General features: G+C 38.4%; 1 protein-coding gene across 2 annotated transcripts in view; it reads right to left on the minus strand.

The window, feature by feature from the left end:
- Positions 1-20,383, minus strand: part of c38h10orf90 (chromosome 38 C10orf90 homolog) — a 200,704-nt gene that overhangs the window by 53,724 nt on the left and 126,597 nt on the right. For both annotated transcript variants that reach the window (XM_072557585.1, XM_072557586.1), the window contains exons 4-5: positions 16,132-16,211; positions 6,991-8,131 (exon numbers count right to left, since the gene is read on the minus strand). In XM_072557585.1, coding sequence (XP_072413686.1) covers positions 6,991-8,131; positions 16,132-16,211 — 1,221 coding nt within the window. The remainder of the gene's footprint in view (positions 1-6,990; positions 8,132-16,131; positions 16,212-20,383) is intronic.

The raw sequence follows: 20,383 nt of genomic DNA on the forward strand, positions 1-20,383 counted from the left end.
AAATTACAGCACTAGGATAAAATGATATTCAATAGGATTCTTAATTAAGTTCATAGTTTTCCTGCATCTGTGGAGTGGTCTGCTGGCTCTTGTGGCAACCAATCCCTAGGAAAGATGTCCAGAGGTAAGACTGTCAGACAGCCATCCCAGTAGGGTTCCCTGCTGCTTTTGGGGAAAGCTCTGTTATGGACTAGGCCAGACCCCCTCAAAACATTTCCAGAACGTAGTCCAGACCCTAACTTTGCTCGTTGTTTTAAGCAGGTGTAACGCGGACATTCCAGGAGTAATGCAGCTTGTCAAACCACTTAGTTTTAAACAAAACAGAATTTATTTACAAGATTACTGAATGAAACACAAAAGAAAAGAACAGAATACCAAATAACTTAACCTATCCGAAAACCCAACAGATTATCCCAACTTAAATGATGCTGTTCACAATACTTGCAACAATCCCCATAAACACCCCTTGGCACAAAAGGTAAAATAAAACACAAGAGAGAGAGAGAGAGAGAGAGAGTGATGGCAGCATGGAACACCCTCTTCCTTATAGCTGTTTCTTGGATCAACAGCCTGAAACTCTGCTGTTGGCTAACCAAACCACCAGAGAGAAACAGAGCTGGGAGAACCAGCCACTCCCCTTTCATTGGACAAGTGTTTTTTTTCTAACTTAAAAGCCTTTTGTCTGAGGCAGTATCTGTTAGCTATAATCAAACTGGCCCTAAAACCCATCCAAGATAGACTTTTCAGAATCACTGCTTTTACAATCCCTCTGAAAAAAACAAGGACAATATAACCTTGTTAAAGGAGGCACATCATCACACCTGCCTCCATAAGACTGGTAAAGGTCATCCCTTAAAAACGGATAATGTTTCAAATGTTTTTTGTCTTGCGCTCATCAGGCCAATTCACAAGAAATACCAAAAGTGAAGGAAAAATAACATGTCTATTATATGAGGGAAGAGTGCTGATTTGTTGGTAAACGAACATTGTCCATTCATACCAGTTCACGATGACTGCCAGTTAACTGCCAAGCTTTGTTTACATTTTAAACAAGATAGGTTGACTCGGAGGAGTCAAATCATGAGACTTTAACTAGAAAATAACTGTCACTCACTTCTTTTGCAATGAAATAGATACAATGTGTGTACATGTTCTTTCAATCTCTAAAGAACAGAGCTCTGTATATTAATATAGGTTCCAGCACAAACAAGTACGTCATACTGCAAGCTCGACTGACAATTCCAAATTGGTTGTCAGCATAATTCTTTGCACACTCATGCTGATGTAGCAAATGTTGTCCAGTTGTAGAATCACATGTTATTTGGATGCAGTGCTGTGAATTTTGTAAGTGTGAGCTGACTGGTCCAGTCATTATTTGGTGTGAACAGTCAGAAGAACATACTGTCTAATATGATCCACCAGTCTTAGTTTGTATGGTCTATATATTTTGCATAACATCAGCTGGATATTTTAAAAGCAATGAACTGCTGGATGATATGAAAATGTCTATCTCCATGGATCACTGAGGAACATACTTATAGGATTGTCTATCTTTGGAATTCTTCACAGCAGAGGGTTGATGAGACTGGGTCATTAACTATATTGTTAGGGTTTTCAGCTGCCATACATCTGTCTTGGCTACAGCTAAAAGCTTGAGTTCTCTCTCTCTATGCCAGAATTTTCTTTGATGTTCTTCCTTCTGGATTGGGGAAACATTATATGTGAGACAATCCATTTTACTGATTTTGTCTTTGCCAAGGGTGTGTTGATGGGATGTTACTATATTGGAACAGTTACTATTTAGTAGTTAAATAATCTTATTATTCTGTTAAATTTTCCAGTAGAGTTAAGTTATTCCAATTCTTCTTTCTTTTGTTTGAATTTTAACTAGAGCTAAGAATAAAGTGTGTTTTGCTTAAAGCTGAGTAGTGTGACCAATTGAATTACATCTGGTATATAGCACCTTACAGATCCTTGAAATAAATAAAAAAACTAGGATCTCGGCTATCTCCTCGATATATTTGAAAGGGGTTTCATTGGGTCCATAACACATGATTTCATTGAATGGCCCAGCAGACTCAATGCACTGAATGGCCTACTTAGGGTCTTATAATTCCCAGTCAGCCTAGTCTGGCTTGGAGGAGAGCTTGAAGGTGGCGGTAACTCCAATTTTCTGCTGCTCTTGTCTTGCTGAGGTCATGTATTGAAACAATCCTATCCAAGGGGCCTGGATAAGTTAGAAACATAGAAAAAAAAAGTTGGCGCAGTGCATCTTCTAAATGGCACTCACGGTGCACACTAGCGGAAGGAAGAAATATTGAAGGTATAGATAGGATGCTGATCAATTGGGTAGCTTCGTCCTGAACGTTATTGAGCTTCTTGTGCTTGAGCTGCACTAAGTCAAGCTACTGAATCAATTAGCATAGTAGATGAAGGGTGAAAAGATGGATCTGTCAGCATGACAATGCTGGATAACAGATGAGTTGGCATTGACAGGAAAAGGCAAAGGGCAGTGGCTGTGGAGATCTAAGTTGGAATGGGGTGAGAAAAGGTTGTAGGGACAAATGCAGTTGGAATGTTTTCTGTTTAAATCTTTATATTTAAACTTTGAACACTGCCAGAGGCCCAGGCAGGCTTTTTCTGCCTAGCTCACCTTAGGAACAGGGAAGCTTAGATTCTTGCTTGTCAACTGGCCTGGCTCACAGTACAGCCCACACACCTGGACTGAGAATACGAAATGTTGGGATTGTGGAACTAGGATTTCTACTGACTGTACTCCAGATCTGGGAACAAAAATCAGGGCCTATTCCTTTGTTTATAAAGTTATGAATCTAATCTGCCTTTTTCTCAAATCAACTCATCAATTTTCCCAGTCAGTAATAAAGATCGTGTTCATACATCTTTCAGGTCTCTGTCACGTTGAATCCTGTTTTTTACTTTTGTGCCCTTAAAGACTGCAAGGAGAATGATTTACTTATAAATAAAACAAGGAATTACTGGGATGGCTCCATTATTTCACAGTGAGGAATTTGAAATCAATTGTGAACTCTGGTTTTGTGGCTGCGGGATCCTGCAACTTGTGCAGAAGATCAGGAAATGAGGAGGTGTTTAGAAGTGAAGCTGATTGTGTCTCAGCTAACTGAGCAGGTTGGAACTGGAAACAAATTACAGAGACACAGACACAGAGAGGGAAAAAAGGATGCAGAAAGGTGTACTATTGTTCTCCGCAGGAAAAGCTACTATTTTTGCAGTTAAATCAAAACTCAATTTAAACTTGAAGAATGCTAGTTACCTTTCCTGCAGCTATTGCTGTGAGCTGTGACTTTTGAATTGATAAATCAGAGACCAAGTGAATCATTTTCTTCTACTTGTGCCAAAAATCTATTTTCTTTGTGCGCGCGTGTATGTGTGTATGTGTTGTGTGTTTCTGTCTTGGGGAAGTTGTAAGGGTATTAGAGTTTTAGTTTTTAATGCAATATGTCAACAAGTATATATCTGTTTACTTGTAGCTATAGTCCAATTACTTACAATAAAGAATAATTTTTGTTTAGTACAGAAATGTGGTCTGTGCCTTCTATTAAGCTTGGCCTGACAGTCAGATATGTTGGGGTATTGTATGTACATGAAAAGAAACTTCAATATTTGGTACAACTCCAGGATTAGCAAGGCTAGATTTCATAGGTCATAACATTACAAATGCATCCCCTTATGCTCTTTGAATTAAACATTTTTTCTTTATTCATGGGATGTGGGCATCAGTGGCTTGGCTAGCATTTAATGCCAGCTCTAATTACCTTGGTGGCAGTTAAGCATCAACCACATTGCTGTGAGTCTGGAATCACATTTAGGCAGCTCCCTTCCCTAAACAACATTAATGAGCCAGATGGGCTTTTCCCCCCAACAATTGACATTGCTTTCATGGTCATCATTGGACTCTTACTTCTAGATATTTCAATTACATCCAAATTCTAGCATTTGCCATGGCAGTATTTGAACCTAGGTCCTCAGACCATTACCTGGGTCTCCAGATTAATACTTTAGCCATAATACCACTAGGCCATTGCCTCCACAAATTCCATTTGCTTTGTGCCTGCTCTTTTCACTAATCTGTGTCCTCCTGACATCTATTTTTACCCTCCCAAATGTACATTAAATTTCCAAGTTTCATGTGATCAGCAAACTTTGAAGTTATGCCTTGTTTAGTTTATGATTATATATATTAAAAGTGCAATGATCCTAAGATCAGCTGTATTGTGCCTGACATTACAATAATGACAACAGTGATTTGACAATAAAATCTTTACTCCATCTGCATAACTTAAGGGAATAAAATTCTGCTTGAATGCCCCATGATCCTCAAAGTTATTTAAATAAAGTTACTGAAAATTCCATGTCCTTTCTGATTGTGGTGGCCTGTTGACCCATGACCCATCCGAAAACTTTCTTATCTCCTTTCAACCCAATGGAACCATGACAATTCAATGGAGTATTTGACCTTCTCAATAAATACTTATACCATTGCCTTCAACTTGATCCTAACCAAACACTTGCTCAGCACCTTTCTGTGGAAGATAACTGACCATCTACTACACAAATCCACTAGTCATTACCACTATGCAGTATTTCACTGTAAAAGCATATAATTTATAATGTATTTCTGGGGATTCTAAGCCACAATTATCTGAATAATTGTGTAGGGGATAATCATATAAAGATTTATATGAAACATCTGAAAATATAATTTCAAATATGAATCACTCCAATAACCAGGCATATTAAAAATTACAGCCTTCCTAGTTGAAAAACTGAAATTGATACCTTTCATATTCCACTTTGAGTTTAGTTTACATTTAAACGTGATTCTACCAGTTGGTAATTCTCTTTAGTTTCTAATACCAAAATTCATTCATGTTCAGAATTAGGCTTAAAATATATTTATATTATACTTAATTATGTTCAGTTAAAATGTTTTCAATAGTTATTTCACATCAAAGGTGATCCATCCACAAACCAATGAACATCTAGCACTGTCCTTAAAAAAAAGAAAATTATGACTATGCTCCACATCTACCAGCATCTGAAAGAGACAGTACGAGTTAATATTTTGAATGTCAATCATCAGTAGAATACCAAACTCATTAGTTTACCTTTTGTGTTTGCCACAAATTATTTGTTAACACTCTCTCCTTTGAGTATGAAACTTGTGGAGCCAGTATCACCTGAGAATCGATCACAAAAATCAAAACTCACATTTCATTGCATTATTGAGGAAGTGCAGCACCATTGGAGAGCCTGTACTTTAAGATGAGACTATTAAATTGAGGCCCTAACTGCTCTCTCAGATGGATATAAAACATTCCCTCACACTACTTAGAAGAATATCACAAAAAGGAAATTCCTACTCAATGTCACATTGCTGTTTAGATTAGATTACTTACAGTGTGGAAACAGGCCCTTCGGCCCAACAAGTCCACACCGCCCCGCCGAAGCGTAACCCACCCATACCCCTACATCTACATTTACCCCTTACCTAACACTATGGGCAATTTAGCATGGCCAATTCACCTGGCCTGCACATCTTTGGACTGTGGGAGGAAACCGGAGCACCCGGAGGAAACCCACGCAGACACGGGGAGAACGTGCAAACTCCACACAGTCAGTCGCCTGTTGTTGGAAGCTTTCTGTGCAAAAAAACTGGCTGAAGTGTGTCTGACATTTCAATAGCAGTGAGCACATGTCAAAAGGAACTACTTGATTGTAAAACACTTTAGGACATTCTGAGGTTCTCAAAGGATCTACATAAATGAAAGTCTTTCTTTTTCTTTTCAAATTCTGATGGGTCCAATGTATTTTCCCAGAGTTGTCAGTATTTCAGATTTTCAACATTTCCAGTTTTTGTTCCTTTTATATCCCCTACTATTACGCTCTATTATATTGCACCTTAATATTTTCAGGAGAATCTTTGATGTGTATCAAATGTTCATAAATTATATCACTACAATCCGTACAGAATAAGCTGAACCACACAAAAGACTGGAAATTTTCAAAGTAAGTGACTTACAACCAAAACACCTTCAAGTTTTGTTTTCTGCAATCTTTTGCCATTGTGATATTCATCCAGATCAAGTCATTTCTTCCAATCTAATCATTGGTAGCAGGTCAAAATTGTGAGCTACATGTTTGAGAAAAATTGTCTTATTTCCTTAGACATACAAGTCATGTGTAAGCATGCTTTAAAATTTTTAATATTTAAGAAAACATTAAGAATTGAGAAACATAACTAAATTAGTAAATGGCTCAGCATATTATTTACAGCTACTTTCAGTCATTTGAGCCATTTTACTCACAGGAGAAGGACTTGATTAAAATACTTATTTTTCCATACTGAACCAATTTTTAGTTGCATTGAGAAATCTGCAAAAATTAACACTTTTAAATATAAATTATACATTTTTAATGGAAAGAACTACTGGTAGCATGATAGCTCAGTGTGAACCAGAGGCTCCACCTTTGGGCGACTGTCTGTGTGGAGTTTGCACATTGTCCCCATATCTGTGTGGGTTTCCTCCGGATGCTGCTATGTATTCCCACAGTCCAAAGATGTGCAGGTTAGGTGCATTGGCTTTGGTAAATTGCCCATTGTGTTCAGGGATTTGCAGGATAGGTGGATTAGCCATGGGAAATGCAGAGTTACAGGGATAGGGTAGGTGGTTGGGTCTGGTTGAGATGCTGTTCGGAGGGTTGTAAGGACGCAATGGGCTGAGTGGTCTGCTTCCACATTGCAGGGATTCTATGAAATACATTTTATTAATGCTGCCAGACTGTATTTGTTAGTGGAATATTTTTCATTTGTAATAATGCAAATTATTTCTTAGCAGAAATTTTGTAATATAATGAGCACAATTTCATTCATTATTTTGGTGCAATTTCTCAAGTGTAATCTATTCTCCAATGTATTTTTAGGGAGGTAATTTATTTGTTGGGACATACCTGTTTCCGTGACAATCTCAAAGAAGGAATGCTGCATTTTTTGTTGATGACACTTATACTTCTGATCAATTCTGGCAAAAGTCATTCCTTTTTTCATATTTGAAAGGGAAAAAGAGAAATGAGCAGACTCTTTAGGTAATCTTGGAGCACCTTTTATAGCAGAACGCACATATCCATTACATTGGCATGCAGATTTACATTCCTTCTGAGGAGTTGATTTTTGTTCCCGAATGCAGTCGTTGTCTGTCAGAGATGCATCCAATGTTTTCTGATCCAATATGTTAAAATCAACTTTTTCTTTTGAGGTTTCTGTGAAAGGAATGAGTTTGACTGTGCCATTGCCACCATCTGCTGATGATATGGAAGAAGTGCAATTTAGCTTGAAAGATAAAGTTGTTTTCTGTTTTAATCCATTGTTTGTAAGAGAGCAAAGATCGACCAAAAAAGATTTGTCTAAATAATATGTACTCTTAAAGCACTGTGGCAGGACATCAAAATGTGAAAAGGATATAGACGAGTGAAACTGCTGTGCAAGAAGGTGGGTTTTGTCACCGTTGTTGCTTAGCAGCAAGATTTCAGGATGCCTGCTATCAATTTTTAAAGAGCTTGGCCTGTCTTCTGTTGAATGTAGTGCTGAGCGAGGCTCAGAACACTCTACTGCAGCTGTATATCCATCGCAAAGAAATTCATTGGCATTATCAGTGGGGGAATGAATTTGTGCAATACCTTTACAACTCTTGAAATTTTTCAGAACTTTCACAGATCTGTCACGTGCTGCTGGATTTTTCTCATTGGGAGAACCACTGACAGTTTGTTTGGAAGTATTATTAACTGGGCTTATCAATTTTCGGGCTGTAATTGTAATGGAGGAAAACCCCTTCCTTGGTTTGGTTAAGATTCTGCCTTTTCTCCAATGCGTAGTGGAGTCCAAAATGCTCTCCTCATCTGGCATTTTTGACAGTGGTGTGTGTAGTGTTTTAACATTTGGATTGCTTAATAATTGATGGGAGTGTCCAGGCTGGGTATGCTGTAAACAAGTAGATGAAGCATAGGAATGATCTTTGCTTGCTTCCTCTCTGATTGCTAGGGTGATAAGAGCGGATGGAATCATTGCATTGTCTTTGCTGGATGTTACATACAGCTGAAAAGAAAAAGAAAATTGCAAATTAATCTACAGTAACATGGCAGGAACTATATAATTAAAGTGCTAAGATCCTTTATGCTAAAGTTGCTGCAATATTTTCTGTCCTAATTCCTTCTAATCGAGTGAAAATGAACATCAGCACTTTAACCCTATTAAATGAGACAAAATAGCACATATAAAATTGAAAGCTTGGCTTCAGTTGCAGAATTGTAAGTTACATTAATGCTCATATCTAAAGCTGTTGAGTCTCTTTTCATTCAGCTAGGTGGCATGCATTTACAAGAAATTCCCTTCCTATATATCATACCATGTGAATGCAATTCAACGTAAATCTACATTACTGATAATGTGTACAATGACTAATTGCACATTGGGGAGGAGTACACTTAAAGATGTGTGTTACATATATTTTATGGTTATTAATGTAAACTATATTATAGCAGGAAACACCCAATGAAAATTGAATGCAAATATCAAAATTAATGATTTTTCATGACATGTCCACTATACATTTTAAGTCACTCCTGATTCAGTAATTTTGCTTGCAATATTTTTTCAATAAGCATATTTTTGAAGGTGAACATAACCTGCATTTAGTACTGAAGCAATCTGTGTAATATTACTGTTAATACTTAAATCTTGCTCATTTTATTTTGTTGAGACTATTTCAGAAATTTGTGTTGCAAACGTTTCGTCCCCTGTCTAGGTGACATCCTCAGTGCTTGGGAGCCTCCTGTGAAGCGCTTCTGTGTTTTTTCCTCAGGCATTTATAGTGGCTTGTCTCTGCCGCTTCCGGTTGTCAGTTCCAGCTGTCCGCTGTAGTGGCTGGTATATTGGGTCCAGGTCGATGTGTTTGTTGATAGAATCTGTGGATGAGTGCCATGCCTCTAGGAATTCCCATGCCTCCAGGAATTCAACTGGGACAACACTACTATTATAGGGCAAGCCAAACAGAGAACAGCCAGGGAATTCCTAGAGGCATGGCACTCATCCACAGATTCTATCAACAAACACATCAACCTGGACCCAATATACCGACCACTGCAACGGACAGCTGGAACTGACAACCGGAAGCGGCAGAGACAAGCCACTATAAATGCCTGAGGAAACATCACAGAAGCGCTTCGTAGGAGGCTCCCAAGCACTGAGGATGTCACCTAGATAGGAGACGAAACGTTTGCAACACAAATTCCCAGCTCGGCGAACAGAACCACAACAACGAGGATCCGAGCTACAAATCTTCTCCCAAACTTTGAACTAATTCAGAAAATCTGGTAGTCTCAAAAATCTGATATATTTTGCTTTACTTCTTTGGGTTTTTTAGTTGGTTTATGGATTTGCAGGATTCTCTTATTTCTAATAAATATGAACTATAATGATTAGTGAGTTTTGAGAAGATTTGTAGCTCAGGTTGAGATTCTGGATGCAGGTTTGCTCGCTGAGCTGGAAGGTTCGTTTTCAGATATTTCATCACCATACTATGTAACATCTTCAGTGAGCATCTGGATGAAGCACTGGTGGTGTAGCCTGCTTTATATTTATATATTTGGTTTCCTTGAGCAGATGATATAATTTCCTGTGGTGACATCATTTCCTGTGATGATGTCATTTCCCATTCTTTTTCTCAGGGGTGTTAAATGGGATCCCAGTCAATGTGTTTGTTGATAGAGTTCTGGTTGGAATGCTCCATGCTTCTAGGAATTCTTGTATATGTCTCTGTTTGGCTTGTTCTAGTGTTGTCCTGGTCGAAGTGGTATCCTTCTTCCTCTGTATGTAAGGATATTAATGAGAGTGAGTCATGTCTTTTTGTGGTTAGTTGATGTTCATGCATCCTGATGGCTAGTTTTCTACCTGTGTGTCCAATGTAGTGTTTGCTACAATTCTTGCAAGGTATTTTGTTAATGACATTAGTTTTGCTTGTTGTCTGTATAGGGTCTTTCAAGTTCATTAGCTGCTGTTTTAGTGTGTTGGTGGGTTTGTGGGCTACCATGATGCCAAGGGGTCTTAGTAGCTGGCAGTCATTTCTGAGATGTCCTTGATGTAGGGGAGAGTGGCTAGGGTTTCTGGATGCATTTTGTCTGCTTTATTGGGTTTGTTGCATAGAAATCAGCAGACTGTGTTCATTGGGTACCCATTCTTTTTTAATATACTGTGTAAGTGATTTTCCTCTGCTCTGCATAGTTCCTCTCTGCTGCAGTGTTTGGTGACTTGTTGAAATAATATTCTAATGCAGCTTTGTTTGTAAATGTTGAGATGATTGCTTCTGTCAATATTTCAACATTGGACAAACTGGCAGAAAACTAGCCACCAGAATACATGAATATCAACTAGCCACAAAGTGAAATGACCCACTCTCACTAGTATCCTTACATTTGGAGGAGGAAGGGCACCATTTCGACTGGGACAATATCTATCCTAGGACAAGCCAAACAGAAACACACATGAGAATTCCTAGAAGCATAGCATTCTAACTGAAACTCTATCAACAAACACATTGACTTAGATCCCATTTACCACCCCCTGAAAAAAGAAAACAGGAAATGACATCACCACAGGAAATGATGTCACCAACCCAAGGAACCCCAAATATATAAATAAAAAATGGGCTACACCACCAGTGCTTCATCCGGAGGCTGACTGAAGATGTTACCTATTATGGTGATGAAATATCTGAAAACAAACCTTCCAGCTCAAACCTACATCCAGAACTATAATCATTTTCTAATATTTAAATTGTCTGTTACTTTGTGCCTTAGCAATCGTAGTTTTGATTAATTAGAAACTTGAGGTCAAATGCACTATAGTTTTTCAATAAACCAAGTGGCACAATAAAATTCATGGCATGACTCTAAAAAAATGAAAAGGCACTATTGAAGAATGAGGAAGGTTTCCAGTGCAGTTGGAAGATTCCATGTGACCCGTCGCTTCCCTTGCATTAATGTCTCTTTTATTGCAATGTTGGCAATACTATTTCCGCATTGCAGTCCTGTTACTGCTTTTCACAACAACATAGCAGCCAGAGGCTGTGGTATTTTGCATCAGTCAGTTAACACACATGAAAATCTAAGCAAAATGTTTGAGTGGAATATAAATGACTTTTAAATTTAAATGCCCCCAGAGTATTTTTGTCTGTAATTTGTGAAATTGCACTTTCTACAGCAGGACCACACAATATTCCCAGACAGTACAGACAGCCAATATTGAGGTACATTTACATGTGAACTACATCTTTGGCAATGATTCATTCACCAACTCTATTCCCGCCCCCACCCTCCCCCACTTCCTCCATCTCCATATGAAGAATAAAAAGCTGAAAGTGATTATTATTAATATACAGCCTCTCAGGTCCAAAAGCAATTTAAAAAGTAATTCAGTGTTGACCACAAAAGAATTGCCTACCATATTGCATGGTAATAACATTGAATAGATATAGGTGCAGTGATCTGACAGGGAAAACTTTCATTTGTTAGTCTTGGAATGCATGGAAAATTTGAGAACTATTAGTTTTAGATGAAGATTTAAGTTTATTGCCAGTATCCTTAACTTGTTTGCTGACTTATTTATAAGTTTGCATTTTAGGTTACACAATCAAAACTACATATATATCTAAAATAAATATGGCATTTGCAAGGCCTCCGTGCTCTCTTAGTATAGTACTGCCCCTGAAATGACCTTATGCTAAGAACCTGGGCACATAGTCAGCAGTCAAATGAAAAATCTGGCCAGTCTGTAGAGGGAAACTTGTCTGGGCTCCATGCACAGCATTTTGTCAAGTTGTGAAGTATACAGAGCTTGTGAGGGCACAGAGCAGAAAATGAGCTTGAATAGCTAAGAATTCCCAGTTCTTCCTCAATTAAATGTTTCAGTTGGAACAATATTTATTGCAACTGCAGACTTGAAAAACATTCTGGGAAATTCTGAGGCAGGTTTGGAGGCCTGATGCCTGTCAGGTCAACCTGAAAGCTTACTGTCCGTTTTTCTTTTTTGATGTTTCTAGGAAATAGTGTTAATCGGATGTAACAGAAAGGAAAATCTCTCACCACTATTTTTTCTCAGCTTCTGCTAATGCTAAACATTATAAATCATTTCTTTTATTTTCTTCCTGAACCTTGCAAGAGTGGAACTCATGCATCCTTTAACCATTCCGAATAATATGCTATCAAGGAGAAAAAGCCACAAGTCAGGCCACTGCCCCATTTCAAATAACGGAGAATGAAAATCAGGTAGGACAGGAGCTTAATAGAGAAGAAAATAGGTGCTTCTTCATCTTAACTAGTATTTAATTACAATATTTTCTATAAGTTACATGAAAGAAATGAAGGTTCTGACTTGAGTATTGTTCAAACTTATCAAATATAACACTGGCAGAAACATTCAAATAAATTATCCTTAAATTCAGTTTTACAAGTTCATTAAGGTTTAAATCTCAAAGTTGATTTAACTTCAATCACTGCCAGAAGTAACCTCATATTCATAAATCTGTCATGGTTGTTACTATGTTGCTTTCTGGGTACTATTCCTATACTAATGCAAAATTAACCATTTTTTCAATATTAAGATTTGTGCAAATATCAGGTGGAGAAAGGGGCAGTTTTTACAGAAACAATAAACAATACAATTTTAAATAAAAAATGAAACAATATATTTTCTGAGTATCAAGCCACCGCCTTTGTTAATTACAAATCAAGGCATATCAGAAACTAACATCTAAAAAAAAGATAAATTGCAAAGCAATGAAACAATCTTTCACTGCAAAGAAAATTGAGAATTCAACATCATCCAAAATTGATCTAGTCACTCTGAGTGCAGAAAGTCAAAAGCATCATCTTTAGAACCAAACTCCAAAGAGTCATATCTGCAGAGAAAATACATTTATTTCCCAGTGCTGCAGTATTGCTGGAATTGGTTATTTTAGTACTGAAATGTAAAAGCTGTCAATAGGCTTGAGTTGAATTCACCCTTGATGTTCATCTATTTTCATGCCATTGCACACAATAAGGTGCTGCTATGTCATCCGAAGTCAGAACAAATCCAAATAGAAACTGAATTTGGATCAAGCTGAATCAGATTCTAAAGCTACTCTGGTATCCATTCTTAAGAATTAATCAGTTCCTATGGGCTTGAGAACAGCTTTTCAGTGGAATATTCAGAGACTGGATTGGGGAAATGATAAACTAAAAAGCTGGTTCCCTCTGGTGTCTTTTCCAAAATGAGCAGGTATGATGCATTATAGCCAAATAGGATTGAACACTCTCATTAAATTGGTTCCTAAGATTAGCACATCCCAGAGCCTTATTAAAACTGACAAATTCCCCGAGTAGGGGAAACTGTAATCAGGACCACCAGGAAAATAGTGCATAGCTGTTCCTTATTTAATTAGAATTCCAGATAAATCAAACAGACAAATTTACTAAGTCGCTGGGGATGAGTGTGCTGGCAATTCCTGCAGATAGTAATTCACTTCCAACATACAAAACACAAACGCATAACTTTGGAAAGAAACACAAATTGGCCCTTCATGGATCCACACTGTCACTTTTTTTAAAACCAACAAGTAAATTTCATTGGAATACAATTTTGAAGTATTGCTCCATTTGAATCATATCAGATTTCTAATTTGGATGTAGTACTCATCTCTACAGCTTCACTTTATTGCCTCCTAAGCAGAGTTGTAGTATATACTTAATGGTAGAAAAGATGCCTAAAAGTGTCTGCTTTTAAAACTAAAGTAATCCCTCTGCTTTAAATTACCTAATGGAAAACATAAACATGTGTTGTCATTGGATACATAGAGGCTGTTTTCCTTACAAACTCTCACAGGAATTCCCACAGGAATTGGTATATCCAGTTCATGGACTATTGTTAGCCTTCTGCTGTACTCAGTTGCCATGAAAGGGTAATCATTAGCTCTTGTGAGCCCCTGCATATATGCATAAACCGTCTCTGGTTGGAGGTAGTCTAGTGCTTCCCATTCATATTCTCACTCTGATCCCATTATGAGTCTTGAAAATAGTCACGACTCCTCACTGAGAACTGTGGATTTTACCAAAGGAAACACATTTCACACAGTGATTTGACACTTTCTCAAAGAGATGTACAGCACGGAAACAGACCCTTTGGTCCAACTTGTCCATGCCAAGCAGATATCCTAAATTAATTCACTTCCATTTGACAGCATTTGGCCCATATCTCTTCCTATTCATATACTCATCCAGATGCCTTTTAAATGTTGTAATTGTATCAGCCTCAACCACTTCCTCTGGCGGCTCATTCCATAAAGCACCACCCTCTGCATGAAAAAGTTGCTCCTTTGGTCCATTTTATATCTCTCCCCTTTCACCCTAAACGTATGCCCTGTAGTTCTGGACTCCCCCATCCCAGGGAAAAGACCTTGTCTATTTACCTTATCCATGTCCCTCATAATTTTATAAACCTCTATAAGGTCAAGCCTCAGCCTCTGACATTCCGGGGTAGACAGCCCCAGCCTATTCGGCCTCTCTCTATAGCTCTTTTTATTCTCAATTTTTATTCCTCTAAGCAAAATTCTGTGGATGCTAAAAATCTGAAATAAAAATGAAAATTCTAGGAACACTTAGCAGGTCTGATAGTATCTGTGGAAAGATAAACAGAGTTAACATTTCAGGTTTCAGAACTGTTGAAAAATCACAATCTGAAACAATAAATCTGAAAACTGTTTCTCTACCCACAGACACTGTTAAATATGTAGAGTATTTTGAGAATTTTCTGTTTTTACTTCCTTGTTTCCTTTTCCTGCCATACAGTGACTCTCTGGACTGAACTGCTTGAGTTGTTTGATAACAACGAACCCTGCACAAAGAGACGGAAGGACCTGGCATGGTATTTGCTGGTGGCAGAACCAATATCCAATAGAGGATGATAGGCTGCCTTTCAAAACTGCCCAGTGAATCAGTGGGCCAGCTGCTCAGCCTTCTTCCTAACTACACCAACATTAGTGGTTGCATTGCCAAGGTTGCAGGAGTGGGAAAAGTGTACCTACATGCTGAGGCACCTTCAAAAGACAAAGCTTTTTCAGCAAGCTAGGGCAGGACTGGCAGACCCTGGCAATCAAGTGTGGTGATGAGTGGTTTGAGGGGATGGGTTTCTTATTTTAGTGGCAGTGCCTTAGTCACAGGGCCCATCTGTGGTCTGTGGAGTGTCCAATAAGGAGGGGTCCTGCACAGGGTTTACATGGCAGTCTCTCTATACCAATAAACAGTAGTGGGGGTGGGGTGGTGGGAGGGGGGTAGTATCCCACTACACATATATTTTCTTCAGTTGGCAACAATTCTGGCAATATTCGATGGAAGTGGGAATTGATTGATTTCCCCTCCCATCACATTCCTCTGTCCTCCATATCAGCCCTCCCACTTTCCCCTCCAAAGCCTGTTATCAAGGTGCTAGTAAAATACATCCCTATCCTTCAATCCAATGGTAAAATTGCCATAGTCTCACCAGACCATAAAATTACTCTCTCAATAGAAAGAGATGACTGGTGGTGGTTTAACCTGAGAGTCAACATGCCTCCAGCAAAGAGAAAAGTTAAGGAGAGTCCTTCATGGTACCTTCAGCCAGTACAGGAATTGAACACACACTGTTGGCATCACTCCGAATTGCAAGCCAACTGTGCAGCCGACAGAGCTAACCAACCCCATCCCTACTGCAGCACTGAATAACAAGAAAACTGTCTTGTGTAAAACCTTTGATATGACCTATTCTTTTAATATATTATTGAGGCTGCTGACTTTTTCCAGCATGAGTGATCACAACCCAAACCACTGAAAATTGGAACATATCACCAGAAGCATGTCAGCAATTTAAAACAAAATGCCTTGTTACTGTTCTATTAGTTCCCTTTTATTGATACATTATAATATAGCATCATCAAGTTAGTCACAAGGTCACAAATTTAAAAGTTTTACAGATAATAATTGCAATGTTTTAATTTATGAGCTAATAATTTCTTATTCAGCTTTTACCTTAGACTTTGGTGATCTGAAATGGGAGTGTTGAATAAAGAAACATGTTTTTGTGTTATTCCCAGTTTCTTCTGACAAAGCTGAAAGATATAATAGATGCAGTATTACAATCTTTATTTAGAGCTGTAAGAATAACTTAATTTGCTATTCTACAAAATAAACTTTAAATACGTAGTAGCATTAAGAGCAAAACATGATATGCTTTGTTTCTGTTTAAGTTATTAAAAGAAGCTGAATGGGTTCTTGAGTCAAACCCACTTTTTCATCTTTGACTTTACATTTGCATTCTAATGTGTCTACACTTACTGAACTAGGTTTTCAAGGGACTATTGATCAATGAGGAAAATTGTCTTATATTTAGGGAACTGTAAAACCACTGAAATGTTTTTGATTTCATACTAATGCAGGGCTAATAGAGATGTATTTCATAGATAACCCAACGTTAAGTTTGTTTACATGAATGAACAGAGAATTTGACAAATGGCAGCACAATAGCCGGAGTCAAGAACTGGTATAACAGATTCAAAAATTAAAATAGAAATAGTGACCAAATATACCGTAATGCAATGTCTTGATATTTGGATGGTGCAGCATGCTGACGTATCAGTATACTGTCTGTATCAATTTAAAACTAATTTGAATTGGCATATGGTTACAGTCAAGCTGCAAGAAGCAGGAGGGGAAAGAAACAGAGGGTACACTGACACCTAGTTTACCCACCTCTTAGTAAACAGCTCAGGAACATATGTGAAACAGAATTAGCCAGTCTATTTGCTTGAGGGTAAAATCTCTTACTTCAATGGAAAAAAAAGAGAATGTGGGAGTCTTCATGTTCAGTGACTAATTAATGAAATCCCAAAGACAGCTGACTTTGAAATCTGATTTCTGAGAATATAATTTTATTAGCACATTGTTAATTACAAAAAAGAACGAACATTCTTCCATGTTCAATAAAAATAAATATTCCACCTCCATAGGTGAGCAAGTGCAGAGAAATTGAGACAAATCTCAAAAAAGGAGAGGTCATTTATATGGGTACACAGATTTAGGATGACAAGTAGAAAGATTAGACAGAACATAAGGAGATACTGTTTCACCAAGGCTGTCTGGAATTTGCTACCCAGTTTGGTAGTTAAGCAGAAAACTCAATTCATTCAAAAGGAACCTGGATCTACACCTGCACTGTAACCTGCAAAGCTAGGGTAGCCTGTACCAATAAATCATGGAATAAATCCAGTAATACTTGGAAATTAAGTATTTGGGAGTGTATTTTGAGGTATCAAGACGAATCAGTAACAGTATGTCTCATTTGTTCAGTTTTTCTGTTGGGTTAACCCATAACCAGCTCAACCACTCTCTCCCATTCCTGCAACTCTCACTTAGTGGTCAGACAAAGTGTGAACCACTAGAATCGAGTCACAACAGAGAAGAGTTTGAGGAACCTCACTAAATAATTCTTAGGTGAAATGTGATGCAGCCAAAGCACCATTGAGATTGTACTTTGCTGCACCGGACACACTCATTGGTGCAAGATTCAGTTAGGTTCCATCCATCCATAAATCAGATAAAGTCCTCTTCCTCCCATCTCCCAACACAAAGCAATCCTGCAAATAACTAAGCATCAGATTCACAGGCACCATTGCTTGGTGTCAACTTTTGTCTTACTTTTCAGCAGAAATGAAAAAGATAACAGGAAACTAATGTGGAAACAAATGATATTTATATGGCTGAAAACTAAAATGGCAACTTAAGATTCTAACATTGAGCAATATACCCATGTCAATATCTTTATGCAAGTACAAATTTTCACACACCCTTTCTTTCTCTATCTTCTGGCACTTCTATTTATTGTAACCCTCTTGGCTCTGTGTCTTCAGCAGTGATTGATGCAGGCTGTTCAAGTTTGTGCTGTGATTGTTAAGAAGGTCTTGGCATCTGGTTTTGGAGGCTGAGGGACTCCCAACAAAAGCAGTGACAAATTTGGTAATTGGGCCAGATTACTGCTTAGGGGGCACAGACTGGCTGTGGAGGAGTTGGCATTGAGCCTAGTCCCCACTTCCATGTCCTGTTCTAACTCTATTATAGCACAGTTCTATTTCCATGCTGACAATAAACTACACAACACATTGTTATGGATTGATGAGATGACCAAGGCCAGAGTGCCAAGATTTCTAGTTAAAATAATGGTACCATTCATATGGTGATATTTAATTTCCTACCCTGAAGCAAGATGGGTGGTGTGATGGTGGTTGGGGGGGGGAATAAAGTTCCATTTAACAGTCAGAAGAGAGGGAGGTTCCAGCAAAAAATGTCCACTCCAGGGTCTTATCCCACTGCCATTGGTATTCATCAGCAATGGTGGGTGAGGGATTATTGATATGAGAATGCCAGGAAAAAAATCCTGATACTATTGCTTGTTGGCTCCGAGCCAGGGTCCTTTGCTCAGAACACTTAGTGGGTGATTGAAGGACCTGCCATCAGGAGTTGGTTGCCTCTTTGAGCAGCTGTCATGCCCTTTGCTACCCATTCTCTTCGGCTATTCTATGACTCAATCCGCCTTGCAACTCCCACCCTGTAAAATCATTCATCTATGGTGTGGACCCCTTGGCAATTGTGGGCCTTATGTTAGTGTATTGCCAGCCTATGCCACTGCTCCCCAGTGACTGTAGCAAGCAATACACAGTTGTTGGCTTCAGGCAGTCAACAGCCCTTAAGGTTGCAGGATTTTTGAACCTGAGATTACTGATCCTGGTTAAAGCCTGTCTCTGCCTAGCAGGTCTATCCAAAGGAAGAAACATAACAACTCTCTAATTAGCAGGTAAGACATTTGTATTTTAAATACCACTTGTGGTGTGACAGCCATTGATGGTGGTCTAATTGCAGTTGTTTGATTGAGGTGTGTGATGTTCTATGTAGATGGCTATTCTTTTCAGAAATAGAGATATCATCACAAAAACTTGTGATATCAGAGCACTCCTGTTTAAATGGATTCTTCTAATCTCTCTGCAAGCATGTACAATACAACGGTACATTGTATATCCTATGAGGTTGCTCTAGCAGTATCCACTTCATTGATGATCCCTGAGGAACAGCATCTACATTCAGATGTGCAGAGCTTGGATTATCCTGTTGCCTCTGACATAGATTATCCAGTGTTCTTCGTATCTCCACCATCTTGTCTTGCTCAATTTTGATATGCAAATTGCCAGGTGAAAATCTAGGAGTGTCTGGTTTGCATGGTGTACCAACAGAGTCTGAGACATTCTCTGAGAAGTCACCATTGTTCTCACCCACAACTTCCTACAGAGATTAAAGACTTGAATTAGAACTGCCAAAATGAGAATGCTTTAACTGGTCATTAGACTCCCGATCATAATTCACAGCCTGTTTAATCAAGTCAACACTAGTCAGTGATGTGTGCATTGAATTCTCTGATCTTTAATTCTATCACTGTGTGAGGATCCCTTTTCCAGCAGCAAGCATGCCAAGAGTTTGCTAATGTCCAGCACAACCTCTTCTATAGTTGTTGATTGTGAGATGGCTAGAGGTCCAGATCTCGTGCCTCTCTCTCACCTTCACGTACTCATTTGTAGCAAGGGAGAGAAGAGTCTGCCAAGCGAGAGTAGCGGCATATTAGAATGGACGAACAAAGAGCATTTATTGAGGGGAACGATGAAGGCCAGGAATGACATTGCATAAACATGAATGTGTCAGTGGTGGATAGACAGAAGGCATTGTAAGCAAATGCATAGAAAGGGGTGGGTGTATCAGTAAAGTAAACTGATATGACGAATGATGTTTTGAAGTTTGAGAAGGCAGAATGAGGAGCTAAGTGTTTACACATATTGGAATATAGTTGAAGGTGCCATTGTACTCACTTTTCCCATCCTTCTGAGGTTATTAAAACACTTCAATTCAGAGTCCATGAATGTGGAACCACACTCTCTCCTCATTAATAATGCCTAACCATACCTTTCATTTCACTGGCAGGTTTCTTCCTCTGATCGATATTGAACAATATCACCCTGAGGATCCTTGTAACACCTGACTTCACATTGATCAGGCATCAGTAAGACAAGTTGGAACATTTGAATGCATGCAATCCATTCTATCAATTAATTTGGTTCCCAACTCCAGAGTCTGTCAGATTTCATGTTGTGAATGTCCCTTTAAATAATGGAGTTGAAATCAACTCTCACACTTGTTATCATGCCCAGTGAAGCCAATTGACTTGAAAAGTCAGGAATAATAT

The sequence above is a fragment of the Chiloscyllium punctatum genome, chromosome 38 (genome assembly GCF_047496795.1).
Source record: "Chiloscyllium punctatum isolate Juve2018m chromosome 38, sChiPun1.3, whole genome shotgun sequence".
Lineage (NCBI taxonomy): Eukaryota > Metazoa > Chordata > Chondrichthyes > Orectolobiformes > Hemiscylliidae > Chiloscyllium > Chiloscyllium punctatum.